This window comes from Cyprinodon tularosa, unplaced genomic scaffold (assembly GCF_016077235.1).
Source record: "Cyprinodon tularosa strain WSP-4 unplaced genomic scaffold, ASM1607723v1 ctg13, whole genome shotgun sequence".
Lineage (NCBI taxonomy): Eukaryota > Metazoa > Chordata > Actinopteri > Cyprinodontiformes > Cyprinodontidae > Cyprinodon > Cyprinodon tularosa.
Genome location: NW_024038114.1, coordinates 1,389,626 through 1,407,487, shown reverse-complemented (window position 1 = coordinate 1,407,487; position 17,862 = coordinate 1,389,626). Strand labels below are relative to the sequence as shown.

Here is a 17,862-nt window from a genome sequence, read left to right as displayed (position 1 = left end):
ATGCCAAAATTCACATTTTACACAGCTGATTTTTTAACATTTTAAGTCAAATTTCTAAACACCAAAAAAAAAAAGAGTGGAGTGAGTTCCAGACAATTGATGTCCTCATTAAAGCCATCTTGCATCCTTCGAACACATCAAGCACATTGAAACAAATTTTTCAGAAAATGACTTAGAATTAAATTTCAATCCTTTTTTGCAAACTTTGTTTTAGTATGTTTTATCTTTTTATAGAAAGGTCTCAAACTTTGTATAAGCCAATAAATAGTCTATTTTAGTTTAAAGGCGGTTAGCAATAATATACTTATGTTTTCCGTCCTACTTTCATTCTTTTTGCACTTGGAAGTTTTACTTAGAACCTTCTTGTGTAGTTAGTTCGAACTGCGCAAAAGTTTAATTCATGCCATTTTTAACTGGTCTTAATTTTTGGTCAGAAGTGTATTGAAGTATGGTTGTAAGATCTTATTTTGGTGTCTCAAAAAATACGAATGAATAAAAAAAAAAAGCCTAAACAACCAAGAACCATTTAGGAACTTGCGTACTATTGGTGTGATAGATGTTTTTTTTTCTATGAAAATCTAGAGTTCCCTTAGAATAGCTAAGGCTGCAGGAGTCAAGCATGCAAAACATGTGCAGAAGCTTTAGTTATTGAAGCAGCTGTGAAGGTTTGAGTCCTGGCCTGGGGACTTTTACTGCTTGTCGTCTCCCATCGAAAAAAGAAAAAGAAAAGATAATAGATAGATAATATCATTAAACAAAGAAAATTAGTGATTAAGATTTTCCCTAAAAAAACTTCCTGGTGCAGCTTTATATGAAAATCTGATTATACATTCTATGTATTTTTTCCGGTTTTAAAACTGATTTCAGTCTACATTTAATTGTTAACTTTTAAAAGACTACCTTTCAGCTGAAGAGTTTTCAAAAAACTGAATTCCAAATTCCTTTCATTTCAGCACTCTGTCCTGTCCTGAATGAGTATGAAACTACATAATTGTCTTTAAAACATATTTTAGATTCTCCATTAATGTTTTTTGAACCAAATACCTTCCTTTGTATGTCTCTACACACCCTCAACCGTTCCTTCAAATTATTTTGTCCAGCCACTCACCACCCTCCAGTTGTATTACTATATAAATGCTGCTTTCACCAATTGTGTTATATTTCTGAATCCTTGCTGCATCTGATCACCTAGGACACAAGGACCTTCAAGCCTTAAGGAAAAGGACTATATCTCTGAGCCTAAACCAAAAATCAAATCAACAGACATGGGGAAGCTCTTCATTGGTGTTATTCTTGCTCTTGCATCCATTGCTTTGGGTAAGAATTATTTAAACTGAGTGACCTTTGATAATGTAATTTTATATTATGATACTTTTTTTTGAAAACTATTTTGCAAAATGTTATGTTTTAAATTATATTATTTGTGCTTCAGAAATTAGAGCCACATTACATTTGAAAGAGTGACCTTATCAGATGCTTGCTTTAGAAGTTGATCACAGGAGATATGGCACAGTTCCAATCAGGCTGAACACTTTTCTCTCCAGGAACAGTTGCTTATTCTACCTACATCCCATCATTATTTCCAAAATATTTAACTGTTTGACAAAAAAAACTGTTTTTGTTGTGACACAAGCCCAAGGTAATATCTGAATGCATTTTTTTGCACCAGTATGCAATTAGTTAATCAGTTTTATATAATAAATATTATGTTTTTTTCCCCTATTATAAAGCAAACATTTAACCTAAAAGACAAACAAATAAAAGGATAACAATTTGTTTTGCCAGTGATAAAATGTGAAGAGACGATTATCTCTGACAGGTATTGGAAGATGCTTAATTTGGCTGCATCTTAAGTTAAGGTGTGATCAACCAGATGCTAGATAAGACAATACAAACAGCATAGCAGAGCTCTTTGGGCTTCTGCCAATGGGCAAGAAAATTATTTCCGTTTTCTGTTTTACTAGTCACATTTGGAAAAACTTCAACCCACCTTTACTTTAGCAGAGCTTTTTGTGGATTTGAATCTCCAACTATATAGGAAAAATCATCACAAAACACTTCTGATCATTTGTTATTTCTTTGTTGGAGGTAAAATAGTTTTTGTCTCAGGGAGAGATAACCTAACCTCAAATCAGGGGGAGATAAAGCTTTAGAGTTTAAATTGAGCATCTATTTCTGTCTGTTTCAGTGGAGTCCTTGGTCTGCAACAAATGCTCAGCAAGTGTGTTTGGCTTTTGCCTGAACTCAGGGGAAGAGACCTGCACTGCCAACAACAGTGTCTGTTTTACTGGACGTGCAAGTACGTTTTTGCATAGCAACATTTGAATAACCCATCACTGTTGTTGTTACAAAATGAAACTAAACTGAAACATTTCTCTGTAGCTTTTCCAGGCATCTCAAGTTTCAGTGGCTTCACCCAACAAGGCTGCAGAGTTAATGACACCGCCTGCAACAGTTCCACAAATTCATCTCTGCTGGGTGTCACTTACACCACAGCAATTACCTGCTGCTCTACAGACAAGTGCAACCCAGTCACGCTCAGTGGTGCCCCAACTGCCAAAATAACCTTCACCTCTGCCATCGCTGGAGCCGTCCTGGCCTCTGTCCTGGGAAGCTACTTGTAATCAGAGTAGAACTGCAATCAGTAACATCAAGCCTCTTGTCTTAAAAAGCCCATAGTAATATAAATCTTTGAACAATAATACTAATCATTAATTGTTCAGCCAATGTTGTTGTGAGGGTCAGATGTATGGCAGATACCCACATCATGGAAGTTTATCAATGGGATGTTTCAAAGAAACATTGAGCTCATAAATCTTTCATAATGTTGTATAGGTTTAGATATCATAGATTCAAATTGTATTCCTCCTCATAACCTTTCTCTGTGTTACTGAGTTGCAGAATAATATAATAATGACTATTTCTCAATAAAACACAATGACAAGCCTCCATGAGTACTTTACTGGACTTGAACAACACAGCAGGTATGATGGGGAATGATCTATAAGACTACTACAATTAGAAAAAGGAAAAACATTTAACACACATGTTAAATAGAATATAAACCACATGGATGTGAGAAAAGTTAAAATACGGATAAACAGGACTTTATGGTTGTGGCAGCTGTCAAGACGATTCCCAGACTGAATAAGATCTAGACCAAAACTGGTTTAGTAAAAAACATCTATAGGCTTTTTCTCCTAATCCTAACCATAGCACTATTTAAAGGGCTCCTTTCTATAAAGCTATTTTAACATCACTATATTCAGTTAAGAGTACTTTTTTCTTGTTCATTTATTACAATGATTCAAAATTGGATTATAATGATTTCCACCATCTCCGTGTATCTGAAGGGATCCACGTAGAAGGGGGGGTTAAACAGTGAATATATCATGATGTAATAGGGAATTGCACATTGCTCTCACTGAGCCATGTTCAACTTAGACTGCATGACATGTGTTAATAACTCTGAAGAGATTATTTTTCCTCTTCATACCTTTTTCATAGCCATTGAAGCCTTTTCACATAGAAGAATAAAAAGATATAAATCATTTATTTGCTTCCCCCCCCATTTTATTATATATCAAATATATTCATATGTAAAAAAAAAAAAAATCACATGTACATACAAATATTGCAACTCCCTTGCACAACCACTAAAATTATGTAAATTAGTATACTATGTGTTTAGTTATGGAATCCTTATTTGATTCCATATTTGGATCCTCTGCATTGTCCCCCAGTGTTACAGTCGGCTATTCAGCTACTTCTTTATTGTTTGCCTGCCTGCCTCATGTCCCCCTAAGTTCCCTTTGTTAATCTCAAGAGATTTTATTGTGCTGCTCTGCTGTGATTTTCTGCATATTAGCCCACAATCCAACAACCACAACGTGATATTCTTATGTAGGGGTTTATACCGTACTCAAAGCCAAGAAAAAATATATTGTGATCTGATTTCCCAAGAGGAGGTCTTAGTTTAGAGATGTATCAGTAATTGGCATTTGTATAAAACAAGTCCAAAGTTGTTGTTTTTTTCCCGACTGACAGTCATTGGAAGTAAAGCAGAGGGAGTAATGATTAAAATCTCCAGTTATAGCCCCGGATTCAATTGGCTGTTGTATCTGTAGCTTAGGAACTTCGCATGCATTGTCAGCAACAGCAGAAGGTGTAATGTAAACCGTTACCAGAGGAACACTGTTTAATTCAATGCGCAAATAATATGGATGGAAATCATTTACCAAGAGTTCAATATCTGGGATACAGTGATGAATCTTCACAGTAACATGTCTGGCATGACACCAGCTGTTGTTTACTAGCTTTGCCATCCCCAACTCCTTGAACTTTCCAAATTTCTTTAAATCTCTACTCATATGGTCAGAAAATCTGGCAGAGGGATGCTGGAGTGGGGGATATTATCATGCAGCCATGTTTCAATAAAACACTCCCAATATGCTGTATGGGTCCCTACTAGGGCTTGGAGTTCTTCTAAATTGTTTCCTCAAGATCTCAAGTAGGGAACAGATGGCTTATATTTCCTGCTCCTCTCTCCTATCCTTGCTCTTGCTCTTCAACCTTAGTGCATCATTTTCATCTCAGTAAGGACTAGTGGAAGAAGTGAAAGTAATATATTAAACTTTGAGATTTTTATCAGCTACACATGGTTGTAGAAAAATCTACTTGCTGTTATTTCTATGGTTATACATCATATCAGAAGTCTAAAAGAGATTCCAGATGCACAACATCCAAATTCTGATCAACAGAGGAAGCTATGAAAAGCCAGAATTTCCCTTGAAAAAATACAGATCAAGATGAACCTATTTTTTTTGTGGGTCCTGTTTTGCCAATATAGCTCGGTTAATAGATGTTTCAGAGGAAGATGATAGCCCACGATTTGCTTTTACTAGCAGATCATTATGACTGTTCCTATAAGGGTCCATATAGATTATGTACATCAGACAACTACCCAGAAAGGAAGGTGAGAAAGAAAGAGGGGAAAATAAGCGTTAATTAGCAGTAGGTATCCATTAGAATAAATATACTTAATAGCAGGTGTAAGGGCCCCTAAACTTGCCCTCAAGGGCCCAGGACTGATAACAAGGGATCGTAAGGCCCAGATATTCAGATTAAGATTCTCTAAAAAAAAAAAAAAACAGCTACAAAAAAAAATAAAAAATACTTCTACAGCTGTTAACATACCAGTGTTGGCTTGTATTGATCTTTTATAGTTAAGTGTATGTCCTCTAGAAGAGAAGAGACGTCTAAATACCTTTTATTTCAGCAATATTCCCTGTCCTGATTAAGTAAGTATCTTCATAAATTGTCATATTTGAGAATCTCAGCAAGTGTTCTTTGAACCAAATACCTTCCTTTGTGAGTCTCTACACACCCTCAGCCGCTCCTTGAATTTATTTTGTCCACCCACTCCCCACCCTCCAGTTGTATTACTATATAAATTGCTGCATCCACCTGTAGCGTTATTCCTCTGATTCCTTGCTGCAAACTGATCACCTAGGAGACCAGAACCTTCAAGCCTTTAGGAAAAGGACTATATCTCTGAGTCTAAGCAAAAAAACAAATCAACAGACATGGGGAAGCTCTTCATTGGTGTTCTTCTAGCTCTTGCATCCATTGCTTTGGGTAAGAATTATTTAAAACGGAGTGACCTTTAATAATGTAATTTAAAGTTAAGCTTTCACCGACATTAGACATCTTTTGAAAAGCATTTTCCAAAAAGTTCTGTTTTGAATGATAGTTATGATCTTGTTTGAAGTCCTTAAAAAAATAGAGCCACTTTTTGAGAGAGTGAGGATGGTAAGTAGTTTGGCACGGTTCCAATCAGGCTGAACAGTTTTCTCTTAAGGAACAGTTGCTTAATCTACCTACATCTTACCTTTATTTCAAAATATTTATCTGTTTGACAAAACCATAAAATTTTTGCTAATCTGACAGAAAAAACAAATTGTGATTTGTATTTCTTGTCAAAACAAAATTCTTTAGATCTTCTTGAGTAAAATACAAGCAAAAATAATATATTTTTGTAAAAAATAAAAATCACATTGTTTGCTGTGGATTAAAACATATGGTGGAAAAACACTAACCCAGCCAAATAGACAATATGTATTGCTCACTGGGTGTAGTCTAAAAGCTTTTTGGAAGCATCACAGTTCGTTGAGAAATTTCAAGAGCGCTAACACCTCTGTATTCATGAAGGACAGTTCCAACCTTCCAGGTAAAAGGTCATGTATGCATGTTTTTTTAACATGAATGGAAGGGGAGCTACTTTTTAAACCAGTTTTATCACAATAGAAACCACAATTTTGATACCTGATTAACCAATACTTTTTATCATCTGATATTATTTTTCAACCACCTTATATCAGAATTTTGTGTTGCAGAAGCTTACAATTCGAATCCCTGATAAAATTATTGAAAGACTTCTGATTGTCATGATTATATAGATTATGTAGAGGAAAAAGCTCAACTAACTCCAAAGGTATCTCAAATACATATTATACACATATCTATTATTAAATATACATTAACATATGTAATAAATATTATTTTACTAGTTAGTGTTATGTTTATAATTTTTTGGCCAAGATAATATCTGTATGCATATTTTTGTACCAGTATGGAATTAGAATTTGTTTTTACGACCAGTTGTACAGTATATAATAAATATTATGCATTTTTTCAGTTTAAGAAATATATTTAACCTAAAAAACAAACAAATAACAGGATAACAATTTGATTTGTCAGCAAACTCATAATGACTGAAATGATTACCGTTATGTGAAAATTTGAAGACCAGATTATCGCTGACAGGTATTGGAGATGCAGTCCTTCCCTGGGCTGCCAACTTATCTCAGTTGAGGGGTTCGAGTGTCCCAGTGACCCTAGGAGCTATGCTGTCAGGGGCCTTATGCCCTTAGCAGGGTCACTCAAGGCAGACAGGTCCTAGGTGAGGGACCAGACAAAGAGCAGTCCAAAGACCCCTTATAATGAATGCAATAAATGGACATAGTGTTCCCTTGCTCGGACGCTGGTCGGCGAGGCACCAACATTGGAACCAGGCCTGGAGGTGGGGCACGCTGGTGAGTGATAGGTGGCCGTGCTTTTAGCCATGGAGGCCAGCAGGGCACATCCTGAAGAGGAAACATGGGTCCCCCTTCCAATGAGCTCAGCAACTGTACGAATGGTAAAAGGGGTTGGAGACATTGTGTGATGGGTGGCAGTCGAGGGAGTTCTGATCCTCGGCTAAAGAAACTGGCTCTTGGAATGTGAAATGTCAATTCTCTGGTGGAGCTCTCCACCGACCACTACCTGGTGGTAAGCTGGCTCAGATAGTGGGGGGGTGGGGGTGGGGGGGTATGCCGGTCAGACCTGGTAGGTCCAAACGTATTGTGAGAATAAGCTTTAACTCCCACCTCCTGCTGAGCTCTGAACACATTTCGAGGTAGGAGGAGGACACTGAGTCTGAGTGGACCATGCCTCTATTATTAAGGTGGCCACTCGGAGCTGTGGCTACAAGGTTGTGGGCGCATGTGTGGCTCGGCTGGCTGCTGTTGTTCTATTATTTCATCAGGGTGTGATCTACAGCTCTCACTGGAGCGGTTCACAGCCCAGTGTGAAGTTAGGGTGTGGTCAACCAGATGCTACTTAAGACAATACAAACAACACAGCAGAGCTTTGGCAGAAGCCCAGACTACTTTGGGGAAAAAGGATTCATATAGATATATCTCTACCTTCAGGGAAGCAATAAAAGTTTATTTCAACCAGTTTGAATCATTGCTTTCAGCTTTACTAGTCACATTTGGAAAAGTTCCAACCCATCCTTACTTTAGTAGAGCTTTTGGTTGATTTCAATCTCCATCTATAAAGAAAAAATCTTTACAAAACACTCCTGATCCTTTGTTATTTCTTCTTGGAGATTAACTAGTTTTTGTCTACCTCAAATCAGGGGGCGATCAACAAGGAATTTCTGTATGAAATTATTTGTCTTGATTTTCCAATCTTTGATGCTTCTTTGGCCATGCTTTAATTGAGCATCTATTTCTGTCTGTTTCAGTGGAGTCCTTGGTCTGCAACAAATGCTCAGCAAGTGTGTTTGGCTTTTGCCTGAACTCAGGGGAAGAGACCTGCACTGCCAACAACAGTGTCTGTTTTACTGGACGTGCAAGTACGTTTTTGCATAGCAACATTTGAATAACCCATCACTGTTGTTGTTACAAAATGAAACTAAACTGAAACATTTCTCTGTAGCTTTTCCAGGCATCTCAAGTTTCAGTGGCTTCACCCAACAAGGCTGCAGAGTTAATGACACCGCCTGCAACAGTTCCACAAATTCATCTCTGCTGGGTGTCACTTACACCACAGCAATTACCTGCTGCTCTACAGACAAGTGCAACCCAGTCACGCTCAGTGGTGCCCCATCTGCCAAAATGACCTTCACCTCTGCCATCGCTGGAGCCGTCCTGGCCTCTGTCCTGGGAAGCTACTTGTAATCAGATTAGAACTGCTAAAAGCGAAATCAAACCTCTTGTCTTATATTCAAAAGCCCATGCTAAAAATCTTTAAACAGTAACACTAATCATAAGTTGTTCAGCCAATGTTGTTGTGAGGGTCAGGTGTATGGCAAATACCCACATCATGGAAGTTGATCAATGAGATGTTTCAAAGAAACATTGAGCTCATAAATCTTTTATAATGTTGGTTTAGATATTATAGATTCAAATTGTATTCATCCTCATAACCTTTCTCTGTCTTACTGAGATGCAGAATAATATAATAATGACTATTTCTAAATAAAAAGCAATGACAAGCCTCCATGAGTACTTTACAGAACTTGAACAACACAGCTGGTGTTCTTTCAGATCAACACAGCAAAAACTGAACAACACAGAAAATATACAGTAACTCCTAGATGTCTGCTTCCACACATATATGAGATGGAATGAATAGAAAAAAGAGAACATAACAACTGCAAAAAGAAGACAGCGGACGACCAGGGTAAACATAAAAATAAGCTTAATGAGGAGTAGGTATCCATTAGATGTATCCTTGTGTATTGAAAAAATATGCTTAATAGCAGGTGTAGGGGCCCCCATGACTTGCCCTCAAGGGCCCAGGACTGATAACAAGGGATTGTAAGGCGCAGATATTCAGATTAAGATTCTCTAAAAGAAAAAAAAAAAATACTGCTACCGATGTTAACATACTAGTGTTGGCTTGTATTGATCTTTTATGGTTAAGTGTATGTCCTCTAGAAGAGAAGAGACGTCTAAAAACCTTCTATTTCAGCAATATTCCTTGTCCTGATTAAGTAAGTATCTTTATAAATTGTCATATTTCAGATTCTCAGCAAGTGTTCTTCGAATCAAATACCTCCCTTTGTGAGTCTCTACACACCCTCAGCCGCTCCTTGAAATTATTTTGTCCACCCACTCCCTGCCCTCCAGCGGTATTAGTATATAAATTGCTGCATCCACCTGTAGCGTTATTCCTCTGATTCCTTGCTGCAAACTGATCACCTAGGAGACCAGAACCTTCAAGCCTTAAGGAAAAGGACTATATCTCTGAGTCTAAGCAAAAAAACAAATCAACAGACATGGGGAAGCTCTTCATCTGTGTTCTTCTAGCTCTTGCATCCATTGCTTTGGGTAAGAATTATTTAAAACGGAGTGACCTTTAATAATGTAATTTAAAGTTAAGCTTTTACCGGCATTAGACATCTTTTGAAAAGCATTTTCCAAAAAGTTCTGTTTTGAATTATAGTTATGATCTTGTTTGAAGTCCTTAAAAAAATAGAGCCACTTTTTGAGAGAGTGAGGATGGTAAGTAGTTTGGCACGGTTCCAATCAGGCTGAACAGTTTTCTCTTAAGGAACAGTTGCTTAATCTACCTACATCTTACCTTTATTTCCAAAATATTTATCTGTTTGACAAAACCATAACATTTTTGCTAATCTGACAGAAAAAAACAAATAGTGATTTTTATTTCTTGACAAAACAAAATTCTTTAGATCTTCTTGAGTAAAATACAAGCAAAAATAATGTAGTTTTGTGAAAGTTAAAAATCACTTTGACTGTTGTGGATAAAAACATGGTGGAATAACACTAACCCAGCCAAATAGACAATACGTATTGCTCACTGGGTGTAGTCTAAAAGCTTTTTGGAAGCATCACAGTTCGTTGTGAAATTTCTACAGAGAGCTAACACCTCTGTAGTCATGAAGGACAGTTCCAACCTTCCAGGTAAAAGGTCATGTATGCATGTTTTTTTTTAACATGAATGGAAGGGGAGCTGCTTTTTAAACCAGTTTTATCACAATAGAAACCATAATCTTAATACCTGATTAACCAATACTTTTTATCATCTGATATTATTTTTCAATCAACCTACACTATATTGCCAAAAGTATTTGCTCACCCATCCAAATTATTGGAATCAGGTGTTCCAATCACTTCCATGGCCACAGGTGTATAAATTCAAGCACCTAGGCATGCAGACTGTTTTTACAAACATTTGTGAAAGAATGGGTCGCTCTCAGGAGCTCAGTGAATTCCAGCGTGGAACTGTGATAGGATGCCACCTGTGCAACAAATCCAGTCGTGAAATTTCCTCGCTCCTAAATATTCCACAGTCAACTGTCAGCTGTATTATAAGAAAATGGAAGTGTTTGGGAACGACAGCAACTCAGCCACGAAGTGGTAGGCCACGTAAACTGACGGAGCGGGGTCAGCGGATGCTGACGCGCATAGTGCGAAGAGGTCGCCAACTTTCTGCAGAGTCAATCACTACAGACCTCCAAACTTCATGTGGCCTTCAGATTAGCTCAAGAACAGTGCGCAGAGAGCTTCACGGAATGGGTTTCCATGGTCGAGCAGCTGCATCCAAGCCATACATCACCAAGTGCAATGCAAAGCGTCGGATGCGGTGGTGTAAAGCACGCCGCCACTGGACTCTAGAGCAGTGGAGACGCGTTCTCTGGAGTGACGAATCGCGCTTCTCCATCTGGCAATCTGATGGACGGGTCTGGGTTTGGCGGTTGCCAGGAGAACGGTACTTGTCTGACTGCATTGTGCCAAGTGTAAAGTTTGTTGGAGGGGGGATTATGGTGTGGGGTTGTTTTTCAGGAGCTGGGCTTGGCCCCTTAGTTCCAGTGAAAGGAACTCTGAATGCTTCAGCATACCAAGACATTTTGGACAATTCCATGCTCCCAACTTTGTGGGAACAGTTTGGAGCTGGCCCCTTCCTCTTCCAACATGACTGTGCACCAGTGCACAAAGCAAGGTCCATAAAGACATGGATGACAGAGTCTGGTGTGGATGAACTTGACTGGCCTGCACAGAGTCCTGACCTCAACCCGATAGAACACCTTTGGGATGAATTAGAGCGGAGACTGAGAGCCAGGCCTTCTCGTCCAACATCAGTGTGCAACCTCACAAATGCGCTTCTGGAAGAATGGTCAAAAATTCCCATAAACACACTCCTAAACCTTGTGGACAGCCTTCCCAGAAGAGTTGAAGCTGTTCTAGCTGCAAAGGGTGGACCGACGTCATATTGAACCCTATGGATTAGGAACGGGATGTCACTTAAGCTCATATGTGAGTCAAGGCAGGTGAGCAAATACTTTTGGCAATATAGTGTATATCAGAATTTTGTGTTGCAGAAGCTTATAATTCGAATCCCCGATGAAATTATTGAAAGACTTCTGATTGTCATGATTATATAGATTATGTAGAGGAAAAAGCTCAACTAAATCCAAAGTTATCTCAAATACATATTATACACATATATATTATTAAATATACATTAACATATGTAATAAATATTATTTTTATTAGTGAGTGTTATATTTATAATTTTTGGCTGTGGCACAAGATAATATCTATGTGCATATTTTTGTACCAGTATGGAATTAGAATTAGTTTTTACGACCAGTTGTACAGTATATAATAAATATTCTGCATTTTTTTAAATTTTAAAACAAATATTTAACCTAAAAAACAAACAAATAACAATTTGATTTGTCAGCAAACTCATAATGACTGAAATGATTATGTGAAAATCAAAAAAAAAAAAAAAATGGGTCCACCTTCCAATGAGCTCACCACCTGTACGAGTGGTAAAAGGGGTTTGATGCATTGTGTGATGGGTGGCAGTCGAGGGCGTTCTGATCCTCGGCTAAAGAAACTGGCTCTTGGAATGTGAAATGTCAATTCTCTGATGGAGCTCTCCATCCACCACTACCTGGTGGTAAGCTGGCTCAGATAGTGGGGTGGGGGTGGGGCGTGGAGCATGGGTATGCCGGTCAGACCTGGTAGGTCCAAACGTATTGTGAGAAGGAGCTTTAACTCCCACCTTCGGCTGAGCTTTGAACATATTTTGAGGGAGGAGGAGGACATTGAGTCTGAGTGGACCATGTCTCTATTGTTGATGTGGCCACTCGGAGCTGTGACTACAAGGCTGTAGGTGCATGTGTGGCTCGGCTGGCTGCTGAGGCAAAAACTTCGGCAAGGGAAGAGTTCAGAGAGGCCACGGAGAGAGACTTTGAAGCATGGAGACAGCTCCAAAGCAATACTGGTTCACAATCCGGCGTCTCATTAGGGGGAAGCAGTGCAGTACCAACATTATTTATAGTGGGGGCGGTGTGCTGCTGGGTGGTGAGTTGGACTCCAAGGTTGCCCTTTGTCACTGATTCTGTTCATATTTTTTTATGGACAGAATTTGTAGGTGCAGGGGATCCCTTTTGGATTGTGTCTCTGTTAATTGCAGATGACATTGTTCTATTAGTTACATCAGGGTGTGATTCACAGCTCTCACTGGAGCGGTTCACAGCCCAGTGTGAAGCAGCCGGGGTGAGGGTTGGGGAGGATGTTCTGCTCTTAGTGGTGGAGTTTAAGTATCTTTGGGTCTTGTCATGAATGAGGGGAAGATGGAGCGGGAGATCGACAGACGGATTGGTGCAGCGTCTGCTGTCGGGTATCTACATAGGAAAATTCATCTCAAAACACTCCTGATCTTTTGTTATTTGTTCTCGGAGATTAACTAGTTTTTGTCTACCTCAAATCAGGGGGTGATCAACAAGGAATTTCTGTATGAAATTATTTGTCTTGATTTTCCAATCTTTGATGCTTCTTTGGCCATGCTTTTATTGAGCATCTATTTCTATCTGTTTCAGTGGAGTCCTTGGTCTGCAACAAATGCTCAGCAAGTGTGTTTGGCTTTTGCCTGAACTCAGGGGAAGACAACTGCACTGACAACAACAGTGTCTGTTTCACTGGACGTGCAAGTACGTTTTGCATAGCAACATTTGAATAACTCATAACTGTTGTTGTTACAAAATGAAACTAAACTGAAACATTTCTCTGTAGCTTTTCCAGGCATCTCAAGTTTCAGTGGCTTCACCCAACAAGGCTGCAGAGTTAATGACACCGCCTGCAACAGTTCCACAAATTCATCTCTGCTGGGTGTCACTTACACCACAGCAATTACCTGCTGCTCTACAGACAAGTGCAACCCAGTCACGCTCAGTGGTGCCCCATCTGCCAAAATGACCTTCACCTCTGCCATCGCTGGAGCCGTCCTGGCCTCTGTCCTGGGAAGCTACTTGTAATCAGAGTAGAACTGCTATTAGTGAAATCAAGCCTACTGTCTTATATTCAAAAGCCCATGCTAAAAATCTTTGAATAATAACACTAATCATAAATTGTTCAGCCAATGTTGTTGTGAGGGTCAGATGTATGGCAGATACCCACGTCAAGGAAGTTGATCAATGAGATGTTTCAAAGAAACGTTGAGCTCATAAATCTTTTATAATTTTGGTTTAGATATTATAGATTCAAATTGTATTCATCCTCATAACCTTTCTCTGTCTTACTGAGTTGCAGAATAATATAATAATGACTATTTCTCAATAAAAAGCAATGACAAGCCTCCATGAGTACTTTATAGAACTTGAACAAAACAGCTGGTGTTCTTTCAGATCAACATAGCCTGTCAGACCAGCATAGCCACAATCAACGTGTATCCTTTTAGTTTATCCCTTTAGTTTTTTTTGTTTTTTTTTAACCAAAATTACAATTTAAACTACAGCAACGGGCATGTATCCCTTTAGTCATGTACAAGAAAACAATTTAATTACTGACTTTTTGGTGTTTTTTGAATCATATGGCGATCTGACCTTAAATAGTTTTTTTGTAGGTGACTAAAGGAATACACGGCTATCAAGGTAGTTTAAAGTGTATTTTTTGTATGAAACTCAAGAGATAAATGGGGATAAACTAAAGGGATAATCAGGGCTAGCATGCGCGTATGCATATCTAACATCTTGCTCATGGGTATTGACTATGGGTAAGCTGGTCTGACGGAGTAAGATGATCTGACAGAACACGGGCATGATGGGGAATGATCTATAAGATTATTAATATTTGAAAAATGAAAAACTTAACACACATCTTAAATAGAATATCATGCATGTTAGAATAAAATTAAAATATAGATAGACAGGACTTTATGGTTGTGGTCGCTGTGAAAACAGGAATCTATCTAGAAAATGTTTCTCAGACTGGATAAGATCTAGACCCAAACTGGCTTAGTAAAAAAACACGTATAGGTTTTGCCTCCCACAACCAGTCACCTAATCCCATCCATTGCAATATTTAAAAGGCTCCTTCCTAGTAAGCTACTTTATTATCACTAAATTCTGTTAAGAGTACTTTTTAGTTGTTCATTTATCACAATGATTTAAAATTGGATTATAATGATTTTCCATTATCTTCATGTATCTCCACATAATGTGTGGGGGGTGGGGTGGGGGTTGGGGTTAACAGTGAATATACCAGTCCTTACTATATCATGATATAGTTGGGAATTACACATTACTCTCACTGAGCTATGTTCAACTTAGACCACTTACATGACATGTGTTAATAAATATGTTTGTTTTTCATTGACAAATATATTAAATAAGTACTTCTCACTGGTAATAGCGTTATGTTACCTGCAGGCTAGCGCAGCACGTTACCAAAACTTAATCAATATAAGAAACTTTCTACAAGTGCACTCTCTCAACTGTGGGAAGAGGTTTTCACAACATGGATGAGCAAAGACTGCAACAGACTGGTGACATGTCTAGGGTGTACCCCACCTCTCACCCATAGACTGCCAGTGATAGGCACTGGCCTTGGGAAAAAGTGGATAGAAGGATGGATGAAGGAGCAAAGAGCTAAGATATATCTACATGCCACTGAGTGGCTGAGGGGAGCGAGGATAGAATTATAGGTGACACAGAGTGGCTGAGGAGCTGTAAAGTGGTAGGGTGTTCAGTGTGCCTTAAGCAGAGACTGAGAGGAGGGACAGTGGTGCAGATCCACTGATACAATGACAGGTTTTCTAAAGTTCTCAACTTTCCATACAGTGTGTTGGTTAAAAGAGTCTTTACTTTAAAGAAGCTTTTTATATTCTCTCACCAAAATATACAACTGACTGAGTGCTTGGTGGCTTTATCAACATATGTTGCTCTACTGTGTAATACTGAGTTCATCTGCATTATTTACTGTTCTTTAATCACATAAAAACACTTGGATATGAATAAGTTTGTTCAGTGTCTGCCTCTTTGTGCGCCTCTATTGATTGCTTGATATGGGCATGGGGGTGGGATTGTGTGAATGTGAATGGATGAATGAGAAGTTGTCTTTGTATACTTGTCAGGTTGGGTGTTTGTCTCCCATGGGGCCATCCTTATGTCTGACTTCCTTGTGTCAATGTGATCTTTGACACAAGACTATTGTCTAAACACCTTAGGTTTTGCCTTCCACACATGGATATCTAAGGGATATCTGCTGCTCTAGAAGCTTTTTTGATGTTTACTTTGGTTGTCTGCTGTCTTCTTTTTGTTCTTGTCATGTTCTCTGTTTTCTGTTCCTCTCATCTTATTTTGATATATTGTATATCTTGATATACTGTATTATCTTGATATACTGTATTATCTTGATATACTGTATATATATTGTTTATTTTTAATGCACCTTTTTCCTCCTTGTTTGCACCTTCTTTAACTTGTTTGCCAATATGTGACCAGTGAATTACTCCTCTGTGAGATCAATAAAGCTCATCTAATCTAATCTAATCTCATACAGGTGTGGAAGCAGACTTCTATGAGTTACTGTATATACTCGGCTTTGTCTATTTTTGATCTTTACACGGATAGTGTGAGTAACTGGTGCATGATAACTAATGTGACTTTCTGGGGACTATATGATGCTTAGTGAGATGTAGTGTTGGATATGATGCACAATATAAAGAGCAATAAAAAGGTAAAGTTAGTAATATTTGTATAACATCAGCAATTTTGAAAAGCACATGATCTTGGCACCTCACCGTTATGTTTTAGTTTCTTGTAAAACTAATGAGAGCTTTGAGTTAAAAGAGATTGTGCTAATACTGCTTCTGCTTTAATCAAATTAAAGATGCAGCAGGGCTGCGCTGTCCATATTGATGTTAATGATGTCATGATGATACCCCTGAGGCCAGATTTTGCTTGTTGAATACTTGACAGGGCAGTTAAGACCGCTTAATAAGAGCAACTGATTTAGAAAGTAAAACTGTACAAAGCTCAAGATATAGCCTAAGTCAGTGGGTTTCTGCAAAGTTTAACAAGTATTTTCAGTGATCGTACTTTTACACTTTAAAAAAAAAACCTCAACAAATATAAAATGGCCTCCTTCAATGTAATTATTTCTGTCTTAACTTTTAACATCTCTTTGGTGGAAATCTTGCAAGTTAAATGATCAGTTTATCCAAAAATAAAAATGATTGACTATACTGAGTATCTAGTTAAATAAAGTTTTGGTTGCTGAAAGAAAGTTAATCTAAGCGGAGAAAACCCACACAGATTATATATATATATATATATATATATATATATATATATATATATATATATATATATATATATATATATATATATATATATATATATATATATATATATATAAATAAAACTTTTATTTAGCAAGTTGTGGTAAACAATAAATGCTACCCTACATTTTGGAGCAGTAAATTAACAAAGGTTGCTTTGTTTTTTTCTAGAGCCAAAAAAAAAAAAAAAAAAAAAAAAAGCAAATGTAAAATTAACTTAGTTTGTTTGCACATTTTTTGAACTGAAAACTCCTTATGTAAATGTTGTTATGAGGCTCCACACCCCTCAGTTCACATGTATCACTGTGTCTACCTACATTCTCTTCATTTCCGACTCCTCACAGCACAGTGTCACCTCAAAAAAGTATTTCCTGCTTTTAACTAAAGCAGCTTTTATTTTATATATATATTTTTAATCGTTACAAGAACTGCAAACCAAATCTAGAAACAGAGATAGGGAAGTTAGTTCTTGTCACTATGCTTTCTATTGGATCCTTTGTTTTTGATAATATTTACCTAAAATCTGGTTAAAACAAATGTCCATGTTTGTAGACTGCTTTGGTTGTAAGAATGTAAGAATTTGGGGACTTTAATTTGTAAATTATTAATCAATAAAGAACTGCATTTATGAACAATAATTGCAAAATAGTCTGATAATATATACTAAATATATGACTAATTACAATATTCGACCATAAAAATCTCAGATTATAATGTTTTCAGATTTTAGGTCTTACATTCATTTATGTTAATAAATTATTGGTTACCCTGTGACTCGCCAATAGGGTGGATGGATGTATTTGTTGATAGCACTACTATAGCAGCAACAAGTATGGTCAATTATTACTGATCAATGCATATAAAACACATAAAACCAAGAGCTAAATTCCCTCCCAAAAATCAACACTAAATAAAATCAAACAAAAGATATAAGATCAG

At 37.6% G+C, this 17,862-nt stretch overlaps 3 protein-coding genes across 3 annotated transcripts; all 3 read left to right on the top strand.

Annotated features, from left to right (window-relative positions):
- The first annotated feature begins 1,152 nt into the window (after window positions 1–1,152).
- LOC119778025 (sperm acrosome membrane-associated protein 4-like) lies at window positions 1,153–2,949 on the top strand. Its single transcript, XM_038277051.1, has 3 exons — window positions 1,153–1,317; window positions 2,189–2,299; window positions 2,383–2,949. Exons 1-3 carry the CDS (start codon window positions 1,266–1,268, stop codon window positions 2,622–2,624), a joined length of 405 nt encoding a protein of 134 aa, XP_038132979.1. The 5' UTR covers window positions 1,153–1,265; the 3' UTR covers window positions 2,625–2,949.
- Window positions 2,950–5,474: 2,525 nt separating this feature from the next.
- On the top strand, window positions 5,475–8,826 carry LOC119778022 (sperm acrosome membrane-associated protein 4-like). Its single transcript, XM_038277047.1, has 3 exons — window positions 5,475–5,637; window positions 8,069–8,179; window positions 8,263–8,826. The coding sequence occupies exons 1-3, from the start codon at window positions 5,586–5,588 to the stop codon at window positions 8,502–8,504; spliced, it is 405 nt and encodes a 134-aa protein (XP_038132975.1). The 5' UTR covers window positions 5,475–5,585; the 3' UTR covers window positions 8,505–8,826.
- A 669-nt stretch (window positions 8,827–9,495) lies between these two features.
- On the top strand, window positions 9,496–13,940 carry LOC119778023 (sperm acrosome membrane-associated protein 4-like). Its single transcript, XM_038277048.1, has 3 exons — window positions 9,496–9,659; window positions 13,184–13,294; window positions 13,377–13,940. Exons 1-3 carry the CDS (start codon window positions 9,608–9,610, stop codon window positions 13,616–13,618), a joined length of 405 nt encoding a protein of 134 aa, XP_038132976.1. The 5' UTR covers window positions 9,496–9,607; the 3' UTR covers window positions 13,619–13,940.
- The last annotated feature ends 3,922 nt before the right edge of the window (window positions 13,941–17,862 follow it).

What these genes read in the sequence shown, in the direction of transcription:
- LOC119778025 (XM_038277051.1), top strand. Translation starts at nt 1,266, where the DNA reads ATGGGGAAGCTCTTCATTGGTGTTATTCTTGCTCTTGCATCCATTGCT. An exon ending in TCTTGCATCCATTGCTTTGG is followed by an intron (nt 1,318 to 2,188) that starts GTAAGAATTATT and finishes TGTCTGTTTCAG; the next exon opens with TGGAGTCCTTGGTCTGCAAC. An exon ending in CTGTTTTACTGGACGTGCAA is followed by an intron (nt 2,300 to 2,382) that starts GTACGTTTTTGC and finishes ATTTCTCTGTAG; the next exon opens with CTTTTCCAGGCATCTCAAGT.
- LOC119778022 (XM_038277047.1), top strand. Translation starts at nt 5,586, where the DNA reads ATGGGGAAGCTCTTCATTGGTGTTCTTCTAGCTCTTGCATCCATTGCT. An exon ending in TCTTGCATCCATTGCTTTGG is followed by an intron (nt 5,638 to 8,068) that starts GTAAGAATTATT and finishes TGTCTGTTTCAG; the next exon opens with TGGAGTCCTTGGTCTGCAAC. An exon ending in CTGTTTTACTGGACGTGCAA is followed by an intron (nt 8,180 to 8,262) that starts GTACGTTTTTGC and finishes ATTTCTCTGTAG; the next exon opens with CTTTTCCAGGCATCTCAAGT.
- LOC119778023 (XM_038277048.1), top strand. Translation starts at nt 9,608, where the DNA reads ATGGGGAAGCTCTTCATCTGTGTTCTTCTAGCTCTTGCATCCATTGCT. An exon ending in TCTTGCATCCATTGCTTTGG is followed by an intron (nt 9,660 to 13,183) that starts GTAAGAATTATT and finishes TATCTGTTTCAG; the next exon opens with TGGAGTCCTTGGTCTGCAAC. An exon ending in CTGTTTCACTGGACGTGCAA is followed by an intron (nt 13,295 to 13,376) that starts GTACGTTTTGCA and finishes ATTTCTCTGTAG; the next exon opens with CTTTTCCAGGCATCTCAAGT.